We start from the raw sequence: 25644 nt of genomic DNA, 5'->3' as shown, positions 1-25644 counted from the left end.
GTATCAGTAAATTATATGTCAAAAAAAAAAAAAAAATACTGTTAAACCTTGACTAGAAGCCCTGTGCTGCTGCATTCTGCTGCATTGCTTTTTTTTTTTGCATACTTTGGATGGGCTTCTTTTCGACACCACTTTTGCAAAGTAAAGAGGAGGGGGGGGGGTTTCGTTTCAAAATGAATGCTGTAAATTTTGGGAATTACTACTATAATAAAATGATAAATAGGGCCATTGAAACATCGGTCTTTATCATGGAGTGTATTAACCAGCATTAAATCACCTAAACTACCATATAAACCAAGCATTTTTTGAATTTATTTTGTTTCTTTGAAATTCATGTACAAGTACAGTATATGTACTGTAATATCTTGAAAAGAAGTCCCCAGATAGGCTTTCTTTTTGAGGCTAGTCATTGCACACTAAAGCAGGGGCTTCAGTTCAAGATGGGCTTCTTCTCGAGATTAAGCCCATTGGTTTTACGGTATGTCAGAATAATCAAAATGGGTTGTGACGAAGTGGCAATATAAATGGGAACACCTTTAAATATAATATTCAATAATAACTAACATACAATTCCTAAATGAAAGACAATAGACAGTTCTACTTGTAATCTGTACGTCTACATAAATAAGTCTTCTACCTGAAATGCATTTTTTCCGAGAAATATTACAAAAAAACTGTACGCTTTGAGATGTTGTGACGAAAGCGAAAGTGCTAAATAAATACAAAAATTTATTCTTAATAAAAGAACAAATTCAATCATTTTGATAAATGGAATGCAATCGGTATGCAAATTGCAAAACAAATATTTTTCCAATCAAAGTACTGTACATTAGGACAAATAAGTAGCAAAACCTGAAGGTTACTGGTCATCAAGAGAAGCTACATTGATCAGATACGGCAAGGTAATTTAGCTGGCCTTGCTGTTGAAGCATATTTGATGAGCTTATTGGCTTACGTCATCTGCGTCTCAAGGGGGCCTAGAACTTAATTTCTATAACATGTTAACAGTAGCCTGATTGCTTGTTTGTTTGACAAACTTTCATCTATAAGTCGTCATCATCGTTGTCAATCATCGCCATCGCCATCGCCGTTGTCATCACGGACGTCTGCGTCACAGGCCCTCTGTTTCTGTGTCGTCATCTTAGAGTCACCATCATCATAGATTATTTACCATCGTCATAAATAATTAGTGTTATAGGTTATCAGTATGTATACTGTAAATTGAGGGTAGTTGTGGTTAGGTGGTTAAGGTGACAAAATTTCAAATCTTAATGTCCTAGGTTCAATTTTTCAATACAACCAAAAACTTTGTGTTATGTTGCTTCCGTTGCAATAATTTAGCTGATGAATTTCTGATTAAATATCTTAAATATACCCCCACCCCCACCCCCTCTTGGACACGATTGCAATGGCCTGGGACCTTATAAAGTGTAAATTTGTATTTGAGAGACGTGAGCTTATTCTTGGAAGCAACATGTCTTGACTGTTCAGTTGTTAAGCTTGATTGACACTTCAAAAAGTTCTATTGTACTACAGTAGTAGCCATGGTCAAAATTAAATTAAATAGCAGTTTATATATTATTTACATTGTGTAGTAGTTATATTACATTTGTACTTTTATAGGGAGACTATTTATTTCTTTTACTTCTAAACTAAAGTGCTACCAGTTCACTGTGAGTTAAAGTTAATTGACAGTTAAATGGACCTGTCAATCATTTTAATAATTGAGAAAAAATATAATTTGTATAAATTTGTAGACATGAGGGCTGATACATCTGAAAGGGAAATTCATAGAGCAATTATTGCATTCTACTACATTAAAAAATAAAAAATCATTTTTACCGTATCTAAAACAAAGTCCTACTTCAATGCATTTCATTCTGTTTGAGGTGTATCAAGTTTCGGGAATGTTGGATAGGGGTTGGGAAACCAGGTTGGGGGTTAGGGATAGGGAAAGAAAAATTAGCAACACAGACCTTACTATTCCTGCAGCGAACATTACTTAACCCCTGTCGAGCCTATGAACTTTTATCTGACAAACCTAAATATGATCATGATAACATCTCATCATGACCATATATAGACACATCATAACTTTATATGGGAATACAACAGTTTTTTGTCAAAGGAAATTTGATAGCATTGACAGGACTTAAAACAAATAAAGAATTACAAATGAAAACAGTTTGGATTTTTCTTCTTGAAAGTTATGAATTAAACATATTTAAATGTAAAAAACGATATCATCATTAAAAAATATCACAGGCAAAAATTATTTACCAATTCACAATAAATTATCGGATTCCTCTCTGAAATTGTATCGACGTACCCTTTATAATAATAGTTTCAACCTAACTTTATTAGCATAATATCCCCCCTTTGTTGAAATGGTTTCATCCTTACTCACAAGTATAACAATGCCATGCCAATAAGCACTGTCAATAACCTCCACTTTCCAAGGTACTGCTGCATTAAATAATACATAATCAGTTTGCCATCTGAATAGTCACTTGTCCCATCCTTCAAGAAATGTCACTGTCCCCCAAACATAAATGGTTCAGTCCAAGATTTCTTGAAGCAGCAGCAGGGACTTGCAAACATAGCATGGTGGTCACATGATCAAGTGACTTACCTGAGACAGGTAGAATACTATACACATCATTACATCTTCCAATGAATTAACTAACATAGAATAGATATGGAAAGAAAACAAGAACTAAAGAACTAAACTAGAAATTGCAAATGAAGTGCTGTGAAGTACAACTGCATATAAATGTTCTTCGAACAAAATTATTTATGCGAGTCAAGTGAAAATAACGAATAATAAAAATATAACAAATAATATGAGACACGACCCATTGTCTATATTAGAACAGCGTTGGTACCGTGTACAATAGTGTTTTGCTGCAGGGACATTTCGCTGCTGGCGACTCGCTGCTGCTGGCGATGACTCGCTGCTGGCGAATCGATCTGCGCATGTGTATAAAATGGTATTTATTTCCGAAAACACTGTGTATGCCAGTCTACAACAAGCGTCGCCTAAATGTAATAATTAGCACGTTGAAATAGGCTAGTAAATAAGTTTAACTGGGTTCGTAAATAATATTGGCCTCAAAATATTGTGGCTGAGACATGGGCCGATTAAACGTAGAAATAGGAAACCTAGAAATATAGTAGCAACGCTGAATAGTAATACTCCAGCGTCGCGACATGCGGACGTTGGTAGGTACGAGTAGGTTAGTCTACAAACGTCGCCTACAGTAATTGATTTTACCCGGCAGAACGAAAGAAGGAAACTCAGCTTTCAGTTGTCTTAGACCCTCGTTTTTTGACAAACAATGACCTTTCAGAGGTCAAATTGCTGTCAAGAATATAAATTGGCTGCTTCGCAGCAAATATTATTTTTTAATATTGAAAAGGTTTTAAAAATACAAATATAGTAACCTGTCTACACATATTTTCACAACAATTATATTGTGATACTCTTTATTATATAAAAATTATTTATAATGTATAAGGCCCAATAAAAAAAATGATTAGTTTATCACCCTCACCCACATATCTTCTATAGTATTGAAGAAAATATTTTTTTTTTTAACTTTCAAAAATTTTGTTTTCATTCATTTTACCTTTTTTAAGCAAATACTGGTAATACTAATAGATATTGTTTGCATTATCTAAATCATGTATATTTTACTTTGAATATCAATGCATCAGCAAACAACCCAAGAATGATATTTGGCTTTAGAAAAATAAAAAACAAAAATATAAAGCTCCCCCTCCCTCAACACTTTTCCAGTCCAGATATGTGATAAACTATAATTATTTTATTAGGCCTAAAGTTGTTTGTTTATACTGTAATAAGTTTCTAAAGCGACATACTGTACAGTAAAGGTCTTTTGTTCACTATCAATTACCACAATGAATAATACCCCATTTACACTGCCAACGGCAGAATCGACCCGAGTTACTTCCGGAGTGATCCCGGGTGCAATTCCCATTTACATCGAACGAAAAAGTCCGGGTTGATCCCGAGATGCTCCCATTTTACACCGACAACGTGCTTGGGTTCAAATACCGCCCTCAATTTTTGTTGTGATGGCGATCATCACAAAGCCACAATTATTGTCAATATTGAAGCAATGTACCTGCAGATTGTTTTTAAATTATGCGAATTAAATCAAGTCTATACCGGAGCGTAGAGGGTTTAATTTGAGAAGTGTCTAGGCCTAGCCCATTGTTAGCAAAGTTTAGGCCTACCTGACCACAGCTGCAGTAGGCACCAGGTAAGGCCTAATTCCGGAATCAAATTTGGTGCTGTTTACACTGGCGAATCCAGTGCACCCAGGTTGTCCTATGCTGAATGCCTCCCGCACATCCATCCCGGAATGTTTGGCAACCCGAGTAGGACTTTTTGACGTTTACACAAACCACAACTTGGGAGATTTTAACTCGGGTACTGGAAAATCCCAGGTTACGTCCGGAATTTTGCTTGCAGTGTAAAAGGGGTATAAATGTGTACTATTATATAATAAATATATTTTATAAATAAATTTCTATTTGATGCTGGATTTGGAAATGAAGTTGTATTGTTTGATTGTTTAAAAAAATAAAATAAAGTAAATTATTTAAAAAAAAAAGAATATTCAGAACATTTGGTCAGAAAACATTACTACATACTGGAGAACAGGTGAAGTTGAAATCAAAACCACATCTCTGAGCTCATAGGCTGAAGTGATCATCTCTCTTGAAGGGAGTTCAGTAGGCCTACTCCTACATACATAACAGCAACAATTAATATTCTGGGTAGAGATAATTTAGATAAAGTGTCTTGCCCAAGAACACAAGCGACCAGCACAATGAGTGCTTCGTCTCCAGCACTTAATTTTGAAATTCAGAGCCTAAATGTTGTGCCAACTCCTTCCACTAGCATACCTTATGGTTTGAAACACTAGCATACCTTACGGCTAGAAACAAATTAATTGAACCAGTAAACTGGAAGAAAATATGACGAGCTAGAATTATTTATAATTTAATTTTGTTTTCTGTCACAGGAACTGAACCCAGAACTCTAGATTATAATAAGGTATTCAATTCAACCCCAGGGAAAGAAACTACAGTATAAACAAATAAATATAAACAGAATGCTAGCACATATTTCAGATGAAAACATAGAGCAATAGCATTCAGTTTATATGTAGGGCGTACGTGAGGAAGAATAATAAAGCCAAGCCCCCCACTACCTTGCATAGCTAGCTCCACCTTTGGTTCACCATGATCCATCAATTAGTTTATTTAACTTTAATAGTTAAGTAGTAAAGGATTGTACTTGGGTATGATAGTACAAACATGACCTCCTATGGCAAACAAGAGAACATAAAGAAGCATTATCACTTAAGATTGATTGCGCTTTTGCATAGCACACGGCATTGTGGTCCCTGTCCAAGTTCGCCTTTGACATCACCACAATCTTATTGATAAACGCAGGTCAAATATTGCCCCAAAAATGATGTTCCAATAGTTGAACAATCACTAGGTACGTAAATACAAGCGAATCAGGTAAACTATTGATGTAATAGAAAGAAGAGGCGGCAATCAATCATACAGTGAAGCTGTTAGAATTCTCTGGCATTTACCCATGATAAGGTTAACAGTTTTTTTATAATTTATTTCACTAGTGAAATAAATTATAACAATAATTCAGGGTTTCAGGTACTCGGTCAAAACATGAAATGTTGTTTTTTTTAAATTATTTATTTATATAGCACCTTTCTTTAGATAAGAAGCGCTGTTGTCCCAGCTCACTGGGTCCTCATGCATAAGTTGCTGTCATAATTTTTTACTGTTAAGCGCATTAAGGCTTTAGCATAATGCGCTATATAAGCCAAAATTATTATTATTATTATTAATTGGGTGCAGGAGCATGTAACCCACCAGGTAACCATTTATACTCATAGGTAGAGAGAAGCATGCAGATAAAGTGTCTTGCTCGAGGAAAGAAGCAAAAAATGCACAGTGGAGGGATTGAAACCCTGACGTCAATGTTGAGAAACCAAACCTTTACTGCTATGCCACACCACCTTTAAAGGTTTATATCACAATTCACACAATCTATTGACTTATACCTACAACCTGCAAAGTGACTGGTGTCAAAAAGTCAGGTGTTCTAATGACCTGAATATGTCAATCATATGTCTAAAGAATAGGCACAATATACAATACAACAATGTATTACTATTCTTTACACTGGGTTAAAACATTCTGTGACAAATGTGTCTGCTGTTACTGTTGCACCTAGGCCACTGGGATTAGAAGGAAGCACATTAACCACAATTCTCCCAAGAAGATTATCTCCTATACAGAATACATGATATCAGTAACTGTGAAGGGTCAGTGGTTGTTGAGGCAAGGGGCCGTCCAATGTGGGTTAGTTAAACAAGATAGAAAAACAATGTCATTCAATGGAGGTACACAGTACAGTATACAGTTAGTCTTAAAAGAGGATTTTAAAATTTAAGCAAAGAATATAAGAAATGTGCATAAATGTTATTAACTGTACATCAAACTTACAATACAAAAATATAGAAAACAACCAATGATAAAAAATGACATGCTTAGTAAGAGAAAGAAGTGAACATCTGGTACATCCCTGTTAAAAATAAAATCAAATATACAAATGCAAAACATCCATGCAATAATAATAATTTATGTATGAAGTGGCTAAATTTATTACCTTTAAATACTTATCATAAAACTTATTCTTCAAAATTCAGTAATAAAGGTTATGATATTGTATGCTAATGAATGCAAGTTCATTCCGATCAGGGTCATCTGACGAGCACTAATTATCATAGATTAGTAACATATTAGTTACTGTATGTCAATGCTGGTTAAATTTATTTAGAAATGAATTAAAATTGAACATAATAATATGGGCTGCTATTAAATGCTAATACTCTGCATAGTGGTTTTAAATCATAGAAATTACACCCAATACCGACTATGGCACAGCTACTATATTACCAATGCATGGCAATGTTAATATCTCAAGATAAAAACTATCAACTAGAAATTGCAAATTGCAAGTGAAGTGCTGCGAAGTACAAACCTGCATATAAATGTTCTTCGAACAAAATTATTTATGCGAGTCAAGTGAAAATAACGAATAATAAAAATATAACAAATAATATGAGACACGACCCATTGTCATTATTAGAACAGCGTTGGTACCGTGTACAACAGTGTTTTGCTGCAGTGATATCTCGCTGCTGGCGACTCGCTGCTGCTGGCGATGACTCGCTGCTGGCGAATCGATCTGCGCATGTGTATAAAATGGTATTTATTTCCGAAAACACTATGTATGCCAGTCTACAACAAGCGTCGCCTAAATGTAATAATTAGCACGTTGAAATAGACTAGTAAATAAGTTTAACTGGGTTCGTAAATAATATTGGCCTCAAAATATTGTGGCTGAGACATGGGCCGATTAAACGTAGAAATAGGAAACCTAGAAATATAGTAAAAACGCTGAGTAGTAATACTCCAGTGTCGCGACAAGCGGACGTTGGTATGAGTAGGTTAGTCTACAAACGTCGCCTAAAGTAATTGATTTTACCCGGCAGAACGAAAGAAGGAAACTCAGCTTTTCAGTTGTCTTAGGCCCTCGTTTTTTGACAATGACCCTTCAGAGGTAAAATTGCTGTCAAGAATATGAATTGGTTGCTTCGCAGCAAATAATATAAACTGCAATGTAAATCCAATAAACTTAAAATATAAAAAAAATATACATTATATTGCTTTTAATTTGTATATTCCAGAGGTTTAGGCTTCAAACGAATCAATCAATCAATACAAATTTATTTCAATTTCAAAACGAAACAATACAATGAGAACATATTGCAATATCAAATCAAAAAGGAATTTGAAAGGGCTGGCAAAATAAGCTCAAAGCTAAAACAGAGCCCACACTAAAAATACATTTTAACCCAAAATTAGATGAACAGTTTCCTTCCTAATATTACCAGACATTGTCTATAGCAAATACACACAGTACACATAGTAATTGCATTAGGATTTAAATTTCTGGCAGCCAGTTTAAGAACATTCATATTAAAACAAGACACTGTACATTCATTGTAATTTAATGTTTGGTCATGAAGTGCTCACAAGGTAGAACACAGGCTCATACAGTTTGAGTTTCTCCATAAATATCTGGGACCACTGAATGCTCCAATCCAAGTATGATTTTGTTGTCTTGGTATGTGATGATTTGCTTTGTTTGAGAAGAATGATGATAGTGGTGAGGATGACGACTATGAAAGACAATGATGATAATAATGATAATAAAGACGAAGGAGTTGAAGACGATGAAGATGACGAAGAAAAGACAACAATGATACACTGATATGTTATCATTATTCCTAGAAATTCAGACAAGATCTATGTTTACATAAAAAATTGGACACATTTATTACGAGTCATGACCTTATTAAATGTAGACGTGAATGTAATTTGTTGCTTTATAAATTTCTGTTACCGATTACTGATACTGTTTTATATAACATACTCGCTGATTGTGGGTGATTTAAAATGTCAATGATATTATTTAAAAAAAAATAATAATAATATGTAGGTTTTTATATAGCACTCTATACAACTAATTTTTCCACATTATTGCCCCAGTCATTGGAGCGATGCCTATGGGGGAAATTCCATAGTTTGCTGCATGGAATATTTCAGCACATTTTGCACTCGAACCTCCTTAGGTACCCACTTATACTCCTGGGTGAAGAAGTATGTAGGTATAACCATAACAGATAAAGTGCCTTGCTCAAGGACACAAGTGAAATGCACAGCAAGGGATTGAAACCCTTACTTCGAGGTTGGAAAACCAAACCGTTCATTCTTGCTTTGATTTATGAATTTCTCCTTAGCGACACTAATTATTGTTTGTAAACATGCAATTAAGTCATCGCAACCATTTTGAATTTTCATAAAGAAATATTGAGCTCCTCATAGGCATGGCAAAGGAAAGTTTCAAAATATGTATTACAGTATATTTATTGAAATTACTGATTCATGTTTTCGAATAATTATGGTTATGGTTGCCATATTATCATGGGTTACTGTAGTTGTCTGAAGCGCGCGGAGCTGCACGAAACATCACTCAACGTTAATAGTGAGTTCCAGTTTTGATTTAAACACTATCTATTAACATTATTTAAAAAATTAATGAAAACATTCACAAAATGATTATAAAGTTATAGTATAGTACTACTGTATCTTTAAAATTTTGTACATAAATTATTACAATTATAAAGTATTATCCAACACAAAAATATCTATAGTAAACAGTATTATGATTAAAGATATATTTAACAAGTATGAACTAACTTGAACTTTATTATTTGACTTTTACATTGTTATACTGTAGTCGGTAATTAACTTTCAATTATATTGAATGAAAATAACTTTCAATTGAAAATTACAAGAAGATTAGTTTCAGTTTTGGTACAAAGGATTAGGTACTAAAAATGATCTATCACAGCAATACCATGAGTTTTACTACACCTCCTACAGACAATAACATCATCAAAAACCCCCAACATACTCAAAACAAATGACCCTTTTCCGGGCTACCATAAATAAAAAAGGATTTGTCAACTGTCAGTTTCTGTCTGCTCATTATTTCAATACTATAACAATAAACAAACCATATGCAAAGTATTTGCATTCAACAGCAACGTTGATTGTGTCTAATTAACTACTTGTTATAATCTAAAACCATGTGGACTGAGCGAAATGAACAACTTCCGTTGGTGCTCAAAATAATTTATTACTTAGCTTCATGTGAAAACTCGTCTGATTAAATTTTTTACAAAAAGTATACTAAGCTGGGGAGGCATAATTTTGCATACGAACGCGAATGCCTGTATGCAAAATGTTATTTATCAATTTATCTTTCACTTGTTTGTATTTTTCTATATATTTATATGTATTATAAGACATCCTGTAATTGGCCTCCGCTGTTGGATGATTTTCGAAATAAAATAAAATAAAAAATAAAATAAATACGTAAAATCGAGGTTCTACTGTAATAAATTCAAAACAACAATTTTTATACAAAAAATATTAATTTGCCATCCTAACATTACTTTGATTGTATTTTGTGGTCTAAATTTTGGGCCATCTTATATATATCTCCTTCCCATGAATCCCACCAGCGATTTTATGCAGGGACCTTGACCAGCCTCTATGGTGGGCGACCCCTTGGTTCAGACACCGCTGTTGGACTTCATCGGGAAATTTCTAGAGCCACTGAAAGAGTGTCCTAATCAGAACAACATTGTTGGCACGATTGACTTTGTCAGATTTTTAACATACAAAAATATGAGTCGTCAGTCTAATAATTGTAGCTTGTTCATTTGTTTCATTTTTGTTTTTATTCCTTTAACTCAATGTTTATTCTTTCATGGTATTTTAATGTTTTCTTATATTATCTTTAATATGAAATTGAATTTCTTTTTTTTTTTAATTTAAAAAAAATATTTTTATTTTATTTATATTTTTATTTATTTGATGTTATAATTTACACAAATCAATGGTGATGTTGGTAGTCCCCGACACTGAGGACATTCCGACTTGCCGGCTATGACGACAGTAACACAATATCCACAGTAAACAATAAAATATCCAAGATAAAATTCCAAGATAGTAACTCTGAAAACTCCGTAACAACGGTGTAACTTCTCGAACATATCGAAAAAGAATGAGGAAGTTGCATGGTTGCGGGGCCGTTTGTGCTTGGCGCCACGAGTCAACTGTTAGTCGGTTTATCCAGGTAAGTATTCACGAAGTAGACTTGATAAATAAATTATTGATTAACTTTCATTTCACTCATAATAATAAATTTTAAAAATGATTAAAAATTACTGTTCAATTTTGCTATTAAAAATATGTCACACACATAAATTATAATTTAATATATTGTTTACTAATTATACGTTATCAGTGATTCTTTGTGAATGAATTATTAATTCACATCATGATAACAGTAGGTAAACAATACTGGCGCGCTAATTTAATTACAAATTTGCTTGAATGCCTTTTGTGTTGTAGCGCAATTGTATTGTGTTGTTGAACAGAGATCTTGATCAAAGCAAACATATACTCCAGGAAACATTAATATTCATACAATTAATTAGTATTACCTTTGAAATTATATCAGTAAAGCCATGCACAGACCATCAAATTTTATTTGACAAAAAAAATATTTATACAATTCATTGCATATAGTAGTATGTTAATTCCTCCTGTAACAGAAATTTATAATTATTCATAATTATTAAATTTAAAAAAAAGTAACACATGAACAATAGACCTCACTTGAATGATATCCTTAATAAATATTCAGGTTTGGTGAAACTAAATTTGAGAAACACAATTGAGTAGTATCGGTAATTTTGAAAATAATGCACAAAGTAAAAAATGAGTTGATTATTAAATTTTAAGATTTCTAATGGTTAGGTAGGGGACTTAGAAGGTGCTTTTTGGCAGAACTGACAGTATTTGGGATTAATATAGGAGATTTAATACTGCTAACAAATATTAGATCATAATATGATATTATTATAACAATACACATATTATTATTCAATAAATAGTCATTCCTTTGACCTACATTCACTTAAGTGAAACAAAAATGAAAATTATAGAATTACAAAGAAAAAATAAATAGAAAAGAAAAAATAATAGATAACAGAGAATTATCACACAAAGCATTGGACGTAATTTTATAATGTAGGCCTACTGTGACTTAATCATGAGATGTTTAAAATTAATTCCAAATGGGCCTAGCTTGTTATATCAATGGCTGGCTATAACTGATTTGTAGCAACTAAGATTTATTACAATAATTAAAATTTCAAAATATGTCTTTAATTTTATACTCTTTCTTTATAGATTTGTGAAAAATAAATAAATTTATATTTGACATTTTAAATAATACTATGCCAGATGCACTACTCTCAATCCATTTAATTAGAATTTTAATGTGCACTACAGACTGTTTGTTCGATGTTAAATTTGACTTGATCTGTTTTCATTGAGCCTTGCTTGCTAAGTAATGACAAAAGGCAATCAACCTTCTAGGTGTGTTCTGTTTTTGGATTCATTATGACAATTACTTACCAGTTGCCCATAGTTGTTACTTAGGCCTATAGCTTGAAGAACAACCCTCGCAACATAGCATTCCCAGCCTACTCCCATCAACCGTTTTTCAGTTTACACCTCAGGCCTGTCTCCCAGCATACAACTCCACAACAAAGGTAGTAAAAAGTCAGTTTAAGCCTGCCAAAGCTGCCGTATTGGGGTAGGCCACGAGAGCTCCTCAGCATGCTATTTTCAAAGGCTAGGCTATCTTAATCATAGCTGACTGCACACACACCAATATTCAAATGAGATAGCCAGCCATATTGGGCTTTTACACAGAGGGCAATACAGAATGTCAATCTTTTGCATATTCATACTAAAGTAGGCCAGTGGATCGTTCCATTTTTTTAAAAGGTAGTGCAAAACTTTCCCCATGTCAATGAATAAATACGGGTTAGAATTAAGTCTTTACATTTGTATTCTTTATTTTGTACATTATGTACGACCTCAGGAAAGTATTTAAGACTTGTGGGGAAGAAGTGTGGAATCAAATTCTTGGGAGAAGGTTATTTTGAAGACCTGTTCTTTGCGTGGACTTGTTCTTTTTATTGTATTTCCGCTCTATTGCAGGATTAGAATTTAGCGCCATAAAAACTCCATGGGGGCCCCATGGTGTTCTATGTTCCATGAGGAGAGGTTCATGATCCCTGAGAGGGTCCACATCGATGTCAGTCTCACCTGGTCTCACCATTGTTGAAGTCAATTTTAAGGATAGGCACAATCATGTAGATGCCCCAAAATGGCACTCACAGCCTGGACTCCTGTTGACACTACCACTGAGAGATAAAGCTCTTACGTTGGGGAGCAGGCTTTACATTAGAGTGGAGCAAATAACATAGAAATTACTAAAACTTTAGTGGGTAATTTATTCAAAAGTTGGACTAAACAATTTATAATAAAGTTCTTAAAAATCATCTAAACCTCTTCCTTCCCACGTTTCCATAGCACCAGCACCCTCTCACCTTCTCTCCCATTTTGATATCTTATGCCACCCTCGCCTCTAATTTTCTATATTGTATAAAGTAGATGTTTTACTATAAAATAATATAATAATTACTGTATGATCCTATACCTAATAAGTACTAGCCACTTAACACATTCACTGCCAGCGACAACTATACTTGTCCCAAAGGTTGTTGCTGTGGGAGTAGGGACAACTATACTCGTAAAAATCGGGGTAACATTCTAGGATTTATCACTTCTTTGTTATACATTGTAGAACCACAGACTCAACGGCTGGTAGACGATAACATACAAATAACGTATGTATGTATTTTTGTTGTGTTATGTTGACGGCAGTACACTCGATTGCAAGAGTGGGGGCACACTCTGTAATATACTAACCCATGCAAAAATCGGACGAGAAAACTCGCACCTGGCAGAGGCAATAAAAAGTGCTGTCCCAGTATCGGCAACGAGTTTGCTCGTCCCCGTCCCCTAATATTTTCCACGATTTTGACGATATAAGACTAGATAAAAATTTTTAAAAACTATGTTTGTACATGTAAAATTGGTTTGGTGTTAAACAGTTATTGTAAATACTGTAGTTCCTTGGTATAAGCCCACCGTGGGTATATAGTAAATTCACCTCCCCCACACCTAGTGAATTTTACAAATACTAAAAAAATAATGAAATATTGGCTTTGAATTAGGCATGCAGTACTGAAACATTTTCCGTTTGACCCCCCCCCCCCCCCCCTTATTTCTTCTTTTAATTTTTTTTCATTATTTTAGCGCATCTGATTTCTATTATGCATATGGTTTTAGGATTACTAAGTGAATACAAATTATATTAAATCTAATGCTATTAAGCTTTAATTCCTTACTAGTAATGGAACACATTTCACAGATAATGCTGAGATAAATCTATAGAGGGCTCACTACTAAATAAGTATAATCTGGTACGGTAATTGGTAGAGTTGAGGCAGATTGTACATGATCAACATAAAATGAACTTATTATGTCAAGGGTCTTCTAAAATTAATTTGGTGAATATCATGTTGTTATAAACATTTTTTTTTTAAATTAACAAAATTAAACTTCAAGATATTAATGAATGACTGGATAATGTCTAGTACTATATAATGTTAATTATAATTTTATATTACTTTTTTGAATTTATAGTGTGGTTTCAAAGGTAATCATAAACAAAATCAGCATACAATTTACATATTTTTCATTTGTTTTCCTATTTTTTTTGGTACATTTGCATTTGTTTTGGTTTTTTCTTCTCTGTTGTTGTTAAGCGCCTCAAGGTTGTGTTAATGTGAGGCGCTATATAAATCCAGAATTATTATTATTATTATTATTGTTAAAATTTATTTAATAGTAAATAATCATTACAGTTGCATATCATACACTAGTGGAAATTGTTATATGAAAGTTAGTTAAACGTCATTCTCAACATGCTCCATTATTGTTCTACTATAGTAGAATTACATTTTTTCTAACCTAGTTGGGATCAATAAATAAGTCTTTATGATTCATGTAATTATATGTTGTAGTCCCACACTTTACTGTGGAATTAGGGTAATACCAATTTTTATTTCTGTCATCGTACATGGTAAAGTTATGAAAACAAAATATTTAACAAGAATAAAAGTAAGCCTCCGACCCCCCCACCCCCACAAAAAAAACCCCACAAAAAACAAACCACTTTATTCATGCTACATGTGTATGCACCTGACTTGGCAAAAGGCCAATTAGGCTGTCTAGCACAGTATACAGAATTATGCGTTTATACAATCCTAGTGTAAAGCGTCTGTTTATACAGACCTATAAAGGTCATTAACGATTTTGTATTTGATTGACCTATATTGCTAATAATGTGGATGTGTCCTGTCTGGTATGGTGAGAAAGAATACCGGTGCCATATGACGTAATATTTGCAGTTCCAATGCATTTTACATACTGCTATCTGTTTTGCTCAATACTGCAATGCATGATTTAATGTGGATGTTCTCCTCTCATTCTATTATCAGGTAATGAGTGTCTTATAAACTATATGTCACTCGGTAATCACTCATGCGTAACACGCGAGGGGGATGGTAAAATATTTTAAGTGACTATAAATTTTGTAATGTACTGTAATGACCCACTATACGTAACAAAGAACTCTTTGTCTGAGTATATTTATCTATAAAAAATATTATAAACAGGAGAAGATTTGGTGGGGGGGCAGTCCAGCCCCAGCTTCCCTTTTAGGATTTAAAAAAAAGAATAAAAAAAGAAAGAAAGAAAGAAAGAAAAAGAAAAAGAGGTTATTTTCGGGCGTCTAGAACACAAAAATTTCGCGAGCAGGGGAGGGATGCCCCCTGACCCCTAGGGTAGTGTTATCTTGATCGGCCCCACTTTTGGACCCCTTTTGGACATCTTTGGATCCGCCCCTGATAAATAATCACAAACTTGCAGGATTTAGAGCCATACAAGTAATAGCAAATTTTGGACAAATAAATTTGTGTGTGTACATCAACATTAAAAAGTAAGATAGGTCTTAGTCTAGGCCATGCAGCGGTAGACCACTTCAGCACTGCCAGTGTGTGCGTGTGCCTGTGTGTGTACGTATCTGAATATTTGTTGGCCGTATCTGCGTAAAAACATTAGCAGGGTGGAAACTGATAGAAAATGATAATCATTCATCTATTTCAAAAATTCTATAACTTACAAATAGCCTTGGTTGTAGAGGAGTACATAATACGGACATTTTACAAAAAATATTAATTATTATTAATATAACTACAGTACAATATGTGCTGTAAGGGCCTGCGCTAAACACAATGAAACAGTTATAGTACAATAATTAAAATTTATCTATTTTTATTACTGGTATATATTGTATCTCCTGGTACTAACCATTTCAGTACATACCCTGTAGAGAATGTTTTTGGTTACAAGGTGATACTGTATAATGACATGCTATAGAGAAGCGGCTCAGATTAAAGTCAGGCTCCGAAGGAAAAAAATGTTTTGATATGTTGTAGAACTGATTTTTTTAAGACAGAAAAAAGTTGTTTGACGAAAAACTGGGGAATGGTGAATGAGATACAGATATTTTAATTATTTAAAAACTGGGGGAATAAGGTGTAAAAATGGGCAGTTATGCCCCTTTTCCCCCCGTTTTTAAATATTAAATAATCTGTATCTCATTCACCGTTCCCCAGTTTCTCGTCAAACAACTTTTTTCTGTCTTAGAAAAATCAGTTCTACAACATATCAAAAAATTTTTTTCCTCCGGAGCCTGACTTTAAGGATGCTAGCAACAATCAGTCTGTAGTTTACGGATCCTTAAACGGTGTGTGGGAGTGCCGTAAGTAGACAGAAAGGATCTGTCGATGCCGAGGGCGGTTTAATCACCCTTTGAAAGTGAGTTGTTGAAGACAACACAATATCCCATAATCTTTTAACTACTCAATAGCCTACAGCATTTTCTTGGAAGCTACAACATTTTCATATAACAACCTCCTACATGATGAAGATGAAATGAAAATTTATGAATTCAAAGCTAACTGCAGTTTACAGGAAGATGAAAGCATAAAAATAATGACAAAAAATTGATGAAATAGAGATTGAATATTAATGAAGTGTGGCAAGAAGAGAAAAGGAAAAGAAACAAGTGAATGAATCGATGGAACTTTAGTGCTACTGTACAGAAGAAAATGTGAGGGAATTGGAATGAAATGGTAGAGTTCAACACTACTGAGAGAAAAGGAGATAATGTAGTAAATGAAATGCTGGAATGAAATAAAATGTCCACTGATTAATCTCAGATAAGAAAGTATAATACATACAGTACTCCAAGTATTAAAATACCAAGTATTGGATCCCAACAAGATGGCATCTATTTCAGTACTTGGAGTATGTATTATACTTTCTAAATAAAATGAAATTGTAAAGACTAGGCTAATCTTTGAAAACAAAATGCGAAAAAAAAAATAAATAAATAAAAAATAGGGGTGCATAAAAATTGCAGTGTTTTTGGCTGTCAAAGTAGGCCTACTCATAAAAAGATATGCATGGAAAAACAAAATTTGCTCAGGCCTAGGCTGCTGGATGTCCCCCAGTGAAAATTTTTGGTGGCGCTATTTCAAAATAGACCCGATAAAATGGTGTACAGCAAAAATAAAGATAAAAAGATGGTCGATTTATAGAACACATGTACAGTAGAGACCTCTCATATGCTTTACATTATTACTCCCAGTCATTGGATCAAGCCCATATGGAACGCATACTCAGGTCCTTTGGGAGATTTCCACAATGTTGCAACTGTAATCAGCACATTTTGTGTTTGAACCTACAAGGTACCCACTTGTACTGTAATTCAGGGTAGAGAGAGACAACCGTAGATAAAGTGCCTTGCCAAGACACAAGCGATATACACAGTGAGGGACTGAACCTCCGACTTGAAGGTTGAGAAGCAACCAATACGCAAACCGCTCCTACTGAAGTAAAGTTAGTAAAAGAAGGGAGTATGCAAAATTAATATTAAAATAAAATTTTTTCTTAATTTTTAATATTGGTTCAAATATTTCAAATGTAAATAATACAAATTATAATTTTATGTCATGATCCTAGATATATCTTAGATTTACTGATAGGCCTTTATAGTACAATCAATATTACCAAATTATTAGCTTCAAATTAGAAATTAAATTTCTGTATAGTTAGTTACAGTAAAATACAATTAATAAAGTAATTAGGAAGCTTTGAAATGAATTAAATTTTGAAATAATTTTTATGTCTTTACAGGTATTTATTTGTTGCAAAAATATGTGTTTTAAATGTTTAATCTTCGAGAATTTTAATTAATTTTGAATTTTTTAATATCATACTTCTGTAGACAACAAAATAGACATTATTAACAAATACACACAGACAATTATTGATTAGCTCCTGAAAAATACGAGAGGCCTACATTCAAAACAAACACTCCCTAATGCTGTCATCCCTTTGACCTCCAATTTATTAAATGTACAAAGAAGAGAATCAATCACTAAGCAAACATGAGTACCATGCCATGTGTCTTAAAGATACTGAGCTGTATCAGTAATTTAGGAGCACTGCGTTTCCTCCAGATCATGTACTGTACAAGAGCTTTGCCTGCAATCTTTACAGAATTATGAATACAATCACCCTGACAATGTTGATAATTACTCCATATCTGCCTCAGTTTCTAAGCAACTGTGACATCATCATGCTAGAATTGGGAACCGGTGATAAGTGTAATCAAGTGAATTTTCTATGCTACGCAATTCTACGACAGCATCTAATTTCCTCGATCAGAAAATTTTTAAGTATTCATAATTTCCAATGCTCTTTTATAATAGTAATCATTAAATCTAAATTAACTATTGGAGAATAATAAATTGGAAGTCACTAAGAATTAAAAAGTTAATATTCAAATGGATTATACAATGTAATTTTCACTATAAAATGGCATACCTTTCTGGTGTAAGGTCAGTATTAATTCTTTACCATGAAAACAATGCTGATACTCATGACCACAAATGTATAATTTTTTATCCAAATGAAATCTTCCCAAGGTGAACTAATATTTTTTTTAAATACAAAATTATTGTTAGATACTGTGTAATGCCAAATGGGCAAAGAAATAAACAGTTTTTCATACAGAATAATTGAAACATAACTAGTATCATAATAACAGGGTCAGACTACAAACAAAACTCACAAATAATTTTTTTTGTAACATGATTGTAGTGCAATTTAGTAACTTCTGTAAAATTGATTTTATTTATGATAAACTATAAAGTTTTTTTATGACAATTTCTGAGGGGATGATGATACTTACTTGATAATAATAATCTAGCCAAAGAAATTATTTTTTTTTATTTCCCCTCTTTATGATGCTTAAGCAGTGAAGTTGTTTTTAGTTGTAAGAAAAATTCCAGCTGGGACAGGAATTGAACCCAGGACCCTGGGATTAGAAGGCAAGCATCTTAACCACTGAGCTATTCAACTCCACTCAAAATTGTACTAGAATGCAAGATCCACACATAGAATATTATTGATGAAGATGATGATGATTATGACGATGATGATCACAATGACAAAGATTTTGATGATGATGAATGACTATGAAAACAAGGAATCATAATAGGCCTACAATGTAGTGCAATGCTAAAATTTTACTTCAAAATATGTAAGTAGAGTCCATTTCCTTATTTGCATAGATCATCATTAAAAATTATTAATTCCATTGAAAGGACATTTAATCATATATCTTGAAGTACCATATTTGGAAACAAGTATGGTGGTACTGTAGTAACAATAGGAAACAATAAATAATAGAGTGCTACATTGAACGCCTGACAAAAGTGTTTTTTAAAAATTCATACACACAATGCAACTGTGTGAAAGACGCCATGTGCTGTGCTTAAGTTACGCAGTACGCATACGATACTTTTTACAATGAGTATAGAATTGAACGATAAATAAGGTAGTACCACAAGATAAGAGGTGCCCTATTAGAATAGAGTTGAACATGTGTTCTATAGACGCAGCACACATTCGATACAAACGCCTTTTACAATCTTTTGAAGCATCTTCTCTAGTTCGTGGAAGTATTTTTTGAGATAGGATTGTGTTTCAAAAGAAACCTAGACAGTCAAAACCTTTTGCTAACTATAATCTTTGCTTTTGCCCTCTCCGATTTTCAACAAGACAATCACTTTTTATCAACAATAATTTGATGTCAATACAGCAGTACCAACAGTAACAGTATTGTAAACACTTTTTAATTTTTATTTTAATGTAATTGTATAGTTTTTATTTACCTGCCCGATTTTCAACCAATCATTTTTTATCAACAATAATTTAATGTCACAGCAGTAGCAACAGTAACACTTTTATTTGTATATACTCTCTTTACTGTAAATTGTTCTACAGTACTTCAATTTGGTGTAGATTTTTATACCTTGTCAGATTGCAATAAAGTGAATTTTGATTTGATTACAGTAACAACCACATTTGAAGTATATATTTATGTATGGTTGTTATTGAAATCAACAAAAAATAAATAGATTAGATCCCTAGGGATCAGAGATGGCTGCAGTGCACCATTTAACACATGCCCAGTACACTACACAAAATCAGCGTAGACCTTTTTTTCTATGCACACGATTTTTTTGACAATATGCATAAACTTTTTATTATTATTATTATCATTATCATCATTTAATCAACCATCATATTTTTTGGAGTTTCTATGCCCTACTGTATGTTCCCTCCTGTACACTCTGTTCCACTAATAAACACCTTCTGTATGTCCCTTTACTTAAACATAAATGTACAGTATGGTCAACATTCATTTTCTGTTCAGGTCCCACCTCAGTTACTCATTTCTGTTAAAGTCAGACTCCGGAGGAAAAAAATTGTTGATATGTTGTAGATCTGATTTTTCTAAGACAGAAAAAAAGTTGTTCAAAGAAGAACTGGGGAACAGTGAATGAGATACAGATTTTTGAATATTTAAAAACTGGGGGAAAAAGGTGTAAAATTGGGCAGTTACACCCCTTTTCCCCCAGTTTTTAAATATTCAAAAATCTGTATCTCATTCACTGTTTCCCAGTTTTTCGTCAAACAACTTTTTTCTGTCTTAAAAAAATTAGTCCTACAACATATAAAACATTCTTTTTCCTCCGAAGCCTGACTTTAAAAAGTCTTCAAATCTAGTTCAAGAATCTCACAAACTTCCTTATTTTCTAAAGCCTCTTAGTCTGATTCATTTTGGCACTTGGCACCTTTGATAACTTTTTGAATTGGCGTGGTAACAATTTCTGATTAATTATTTATAATTATTACTATTATTTATATTATTAATTAAAATTATTATTATGATAAATTACTGTTACTTTTATAACTGTGATTATATTTATACATTCACTGTCCTTCGATATTATTATTGTCATAAACTTTGCCCATAAAAATTATAGCCTGCCTGCAATTTACATCTCATATTACAGAAATAATGCAAATTATAAATTCTTGGTTAAGAATAATTCAATGATTCCAAACAAATCAACAAGATTTGACCTCTGACCTGAAGGACAGACGTTGGAAGTGGCTGATAGATATTGTATACCTGTGCCACCTGCTGTAAGACTAAGGTAGTTTATACATCCGTTTTGTACAGTCGGCTATAGAGAAAATATTTTATCATGCCAAATAATGTAATACTCAATTTGAATTATGCAATAGCGAGGACAGGGTCGTACTTATCATGCAAAAAATCAATTAAATAATTAGTTCAATTCCGTTCCAGGATGTTTTAATCTCGAACTCAAAGTACGGGTCAGGTTTCACATCTGTCATTTAAAAAACAAAAACCTTTCACCGGTTGAGTTTTTATTTCATTATGAGAAACATCCTGACAACTGAAGGAGGAGGAGGAGAAGAATTTCTATCAGTTTAGACTCAAAAGAAATACAATACTCATGCTCCGGTTAAAGGTCACTTTTGGGACAAGGGTTTTAAGGTCTTTAGCACTATTATACTACATGAATGACATTTGTTACTTTAGGACAACAGAAAGTGATTTTTAATTGGAGGTGGTCTTAGATTGGAAGGATCACTAATTAGAGGGAGACCTACAGTATATTATCAAAATATACCGTAATCATCAGTTAATACTGTATTATCAGTCAATATTTTATTCAGGATCTATCCTAAACTTACTGCACAGTACTGTATGCTTTGAACACTGGTACTGTAATGTTTGTGGGGCCTTAGCAACCATATCCACAGTGGGTAGACCTATTTGAAAAAGTCTACAGTACATTGCATAACTGAGAAACATTTTCACAAAGACTGAATTGAAATGAAATACTATACTGTATACTATAATATAATAATAACAGTTGACATTTTATAGAGTGCATATTGTGTAGTTTAGTCTCATTGTTATTGTTATTATGATTATTTTTATTTTATTTTATTGTTATTATATTATTGTTATTTGCTTTTTCTCAGTTGGCCTATATTATTTCTCTGTAAAGCGCATAGGGGCAATGTGCAATATGCGCTATATAAATATAACATTATTATTATTATTATTGTAGAGATCTCTACATATGATCACTGGGAAGAAGGTCACTGGCAAGGATTCCATAATGTTGAAGTTCTGTAATCACCACATTTTGTGTTATTATTATTATTCTTTCTTTAGGCACACAACACATGTGCCAAGGATTGCCAATAGCGAATATATATCACTGTCCTACTTATAGGTGACAATCCCTTACACAAGACAAACATACACACACGATGCTTTACACAAACTAAATTTCAATATGAGATTTAGGGAGTGGAGTTGTTTATGTCGTGAGAAAAAATCCTGCACTGGCAGGAATTGAACCCAGGACCCTGGGATTGGAAGGCAAGCATCTTAACCACCAAGCTATTCAACTCCACTCAACCAGGTACCCACTTGTACTCCTGGGGGGGGGGGGGAGAGACAACTGAAGGACACAAGCAAATAGCACGAGGAATTGAACCTCCAACCTAAAGGTTCAGAAGCAGAACTGCTACCGCTGCGCCAAGTGCTGTCCCTGGCAACAATGCTGTAAATTATTAGCTGTGTGTATTAGCAACCGTCATTAGGAGAGCCCTATCTAATTACAGTTTACTGATACACCGCCATTTAAACATTAGCCTAGTGATTGATATACTGTACGTTGCATTGAAAAAGCCTTTTAACTAATAATGTATTCCATAATTGAGCATCTTAGTTTGCCGTTGTTTGCTTCATTTTATCCAGAAGGACACTTAATGCACAAATTATTCATCCATCATGAATGTCACATTAAGATTCATTTCAAATTAAAAATACATTACCATGCATGAAATGAGACAGGAATTTGTAATTACAGTCATTCATCAACTAAACCAAAATTAGTGAAGAGTACTGCATGCAGCTTAGTAATTATAGTGGTTGACTTCAAATCTCATAGTAACATTTTATTTGGCCTAATACAGTATGTAAGTGATATAATATCATCATTATGCCTCCCCAGCTTAAAATTTGGGTGGCGTCATTACAGTTTAAATAGTAGAATATCCATTTGAATAGAGGGTGGGGAGGTCTTTATTGGAGAGGAGCATTTCCTGAAAAGGGATCCCTGTTTACAAAAAATAGAAAATAATTTTTTTAAATACCAGTAATAAAAACAATAGCAGGCCCTACTGCAAATTTTCACCCTCCCACCTTTTGGGACATGAAAATCAAATAAATGTTTGGTTCATTACATCAAGATACATTTTCTATTACATAAAATAAATAAATAATAATAATAAATAAATGAAAAATAAATAAATAAAAATAAAATAAATAAATTAATAAATTAAATAAATTAAAATAAATAAATAAATATTCATTCATAATGTTAACCTGATTTCCCTCACTGTTGTAATCATTTTTCTTTTTATTTTGATCCGGTTTTTCCTTTTATTGTAAAGCGCTTAGAGGTTTCTTGCATTTTGCGCTATATAAGAATAAATTTATTATTTATTATTACATGAAAATGGCAGGGAAAGACCAATAAGAACAAGGCTCGATGCGGTGGCCAACCTGAGTGAGGTGCCCTAGCAAAACAAGCAGGTGTACTCATAACATGAGGCATGTTGTAGCAAAAATTGAAATTCAAGTTATTGGTATTCCAGATACCTGAGTACTGTATGTGATCTTTAAAATGAGAGGTCATTCATGGAAATTGGACATTTCAAGCCTAAGTTATTGGAAAGTGAAAGTACTGTACAGCAATATTAGAGTCAAGATAAACATAATTTTGAGTAATTGCCTTTCAAAGTTATTTGTGCATACTGTACATTGTTTAATAGAATTAACTATCAAAATAAAGTTAAATAAATGATTTGTTGACCACTTCCAGAACAATTTGGGACATGATTAATAAGACATTAAAATGTTGATGTATAGTGAAAACAAATTTGGACTTTTAGGCAATTTTTTGCAACAACTTAACCATTTCGCCACAACATGCCTCATATAGAAAATGAGCAAAAACATCAGTGACAGACTCGGATGGACAGAGAAACAGAAAAAAGCGATGCTGACAACATGTTGGTACTATAACAAACTATAATAAACTAATAGAGAATAAAATTATTTAGCCATTACATAATAACATAATTACTTATATCTTGGTATCTTTATTAAACATCAAAAAGAAATGTCATCGCAGTTAACAAAAATACAATTAATGTAACTGGATTGGGAGATTATTTTAACTAATTTAAGGCCTATACAAATTTTTCACAAATTGAAATCACATTACAAATTAAACAAATAACATTCTAATAAAAAGTGTAAACATCACCAATATAAAAAAAATTAAACCATTGCTAATTATACAATGAAATAAGATATATTAATGCTTGCAGTACACCATGTAAATAGACATAACAATGCATGAAAGTTTAGTAAAACAGGTAAAATGCTATCCACTGTGAAAAAAAGACAGCCAATCATCATTAGAGACATCAGACCTACATTACCATGAACTTCTGTTTGTTCTTTAGACATAGGCCTCCGGCCATAGTATACAAATTCACAATGTACTACTGTACTGTACATGTAATTAATAATGCATAATTAAAAGGTATTGTCAGTGGTGGATCCAGCCAGGTAAGAAAGAGGGGGCGTGAATGTGCGAACTGAGTGAGAGTCTCAGGGAAGAGCCCCTGGTAGGGGTACAAGGGAAGATTCTCCCTTAAACCTTTAGCACCTTCATTAATTTGAGTTTGTATTTGAATGATTTTTACTAGTTAGCTTGGTAATTTTCTGAAAAGCTTAAAAAAAAATTAGCCTATTTTTTTTTTGTACAAAAAATAGAGTGGGCGTATGCCCCTTACACCCCTCCCAATTTAAATCCCCTACTGTGAGTGTGCTCTTCACAAAAAGGTTCTTGAATACATTGTTGGGTCTGATCTTTGGAAGTGAAATAAACAATCACATTATTTGCTACTTGACTATTCCTAAGCTGTTTTTCATACCTTATAGTAACAGATGACATACAGTATAATAAAATAATAATGTTATTATTACTTACTGTTTTCTTGGTTCCAAAGTAACAGCTGTATTATTTTGGGATGAACATGTACTTCCCATAATTATGCTAATCACCTTTTGCCTGTCCCATATTGGCAACTTGCCAGGAAATAGGAATCAATACATCAGCTGCTCTCCCTGTTTATATTCCTTTCAACTGAAACGCAAGATACACAAAAGAATAATTTTTGTAAAACAATCCCTCAACAAAATTTGTATCCAATCTATATGTTTCTCATCAAACCATATGCTTTAAATTTTTCAGAAATCTTTTTGTAAAACAATCCCTCAAAAAAATTTGTATCCAATCTATATGTCGACAAATTCTGCTTGTGTAATTTAATAGTAATGTCAAA

At 33.1% G+C, this 25644-nt stretch overlaps 1 protein-coding gene across 2 annotated transcripts in view; it reads right to left on the bottom strand.

Moving 5' to 3' along the window:
- Positions 1-25644, bottom strand: part of LOC117118973 (NACHT and WD repeat domain-containing protein 2-like) — a 47054-nt gene that overhangs the window by 16234 nt on the left and 5176 nt on the right. Inside the window, exon 2 of one of the 2 annotated variants that reach the window (XM_033263726.1) lies at positions 25290-25445. In XM_033263726.1, the coding sequence (XP_033119617.1) occupies positions 25290-25348 (59 nt within the window). In that variant the 5' untranslated portion in view covers positions 25349-25445. Of the gene's footprint in view, positions 1-12189; positions 12480-25289; positions 25446-25644 lie in introns of those variants that run through there. The other variant, XM_033263727.1, reaches the window with a different exon arrangement.

This window comes from Anneissia japonica, unplaced genomic scaffold (genome assembly GCF_011630105.1).
Source record: "Anneissia japonica isolate Jap-2015-1 unplaced genomic scaffold, ASM1163010v1 scaffold1826_len1998817_cov189, whole genome shotgun sequence".
NCBI lineage: Eukaryota > Metazoa > Echinodermata > Crinoidea > Comatulida > Comatulidae > Anneissia > Anneissia japonica.
Note: the sequence above shows the minus strand (reverse complement) of the source record. Positions and strands in the feature narration are given on the sequence as shown.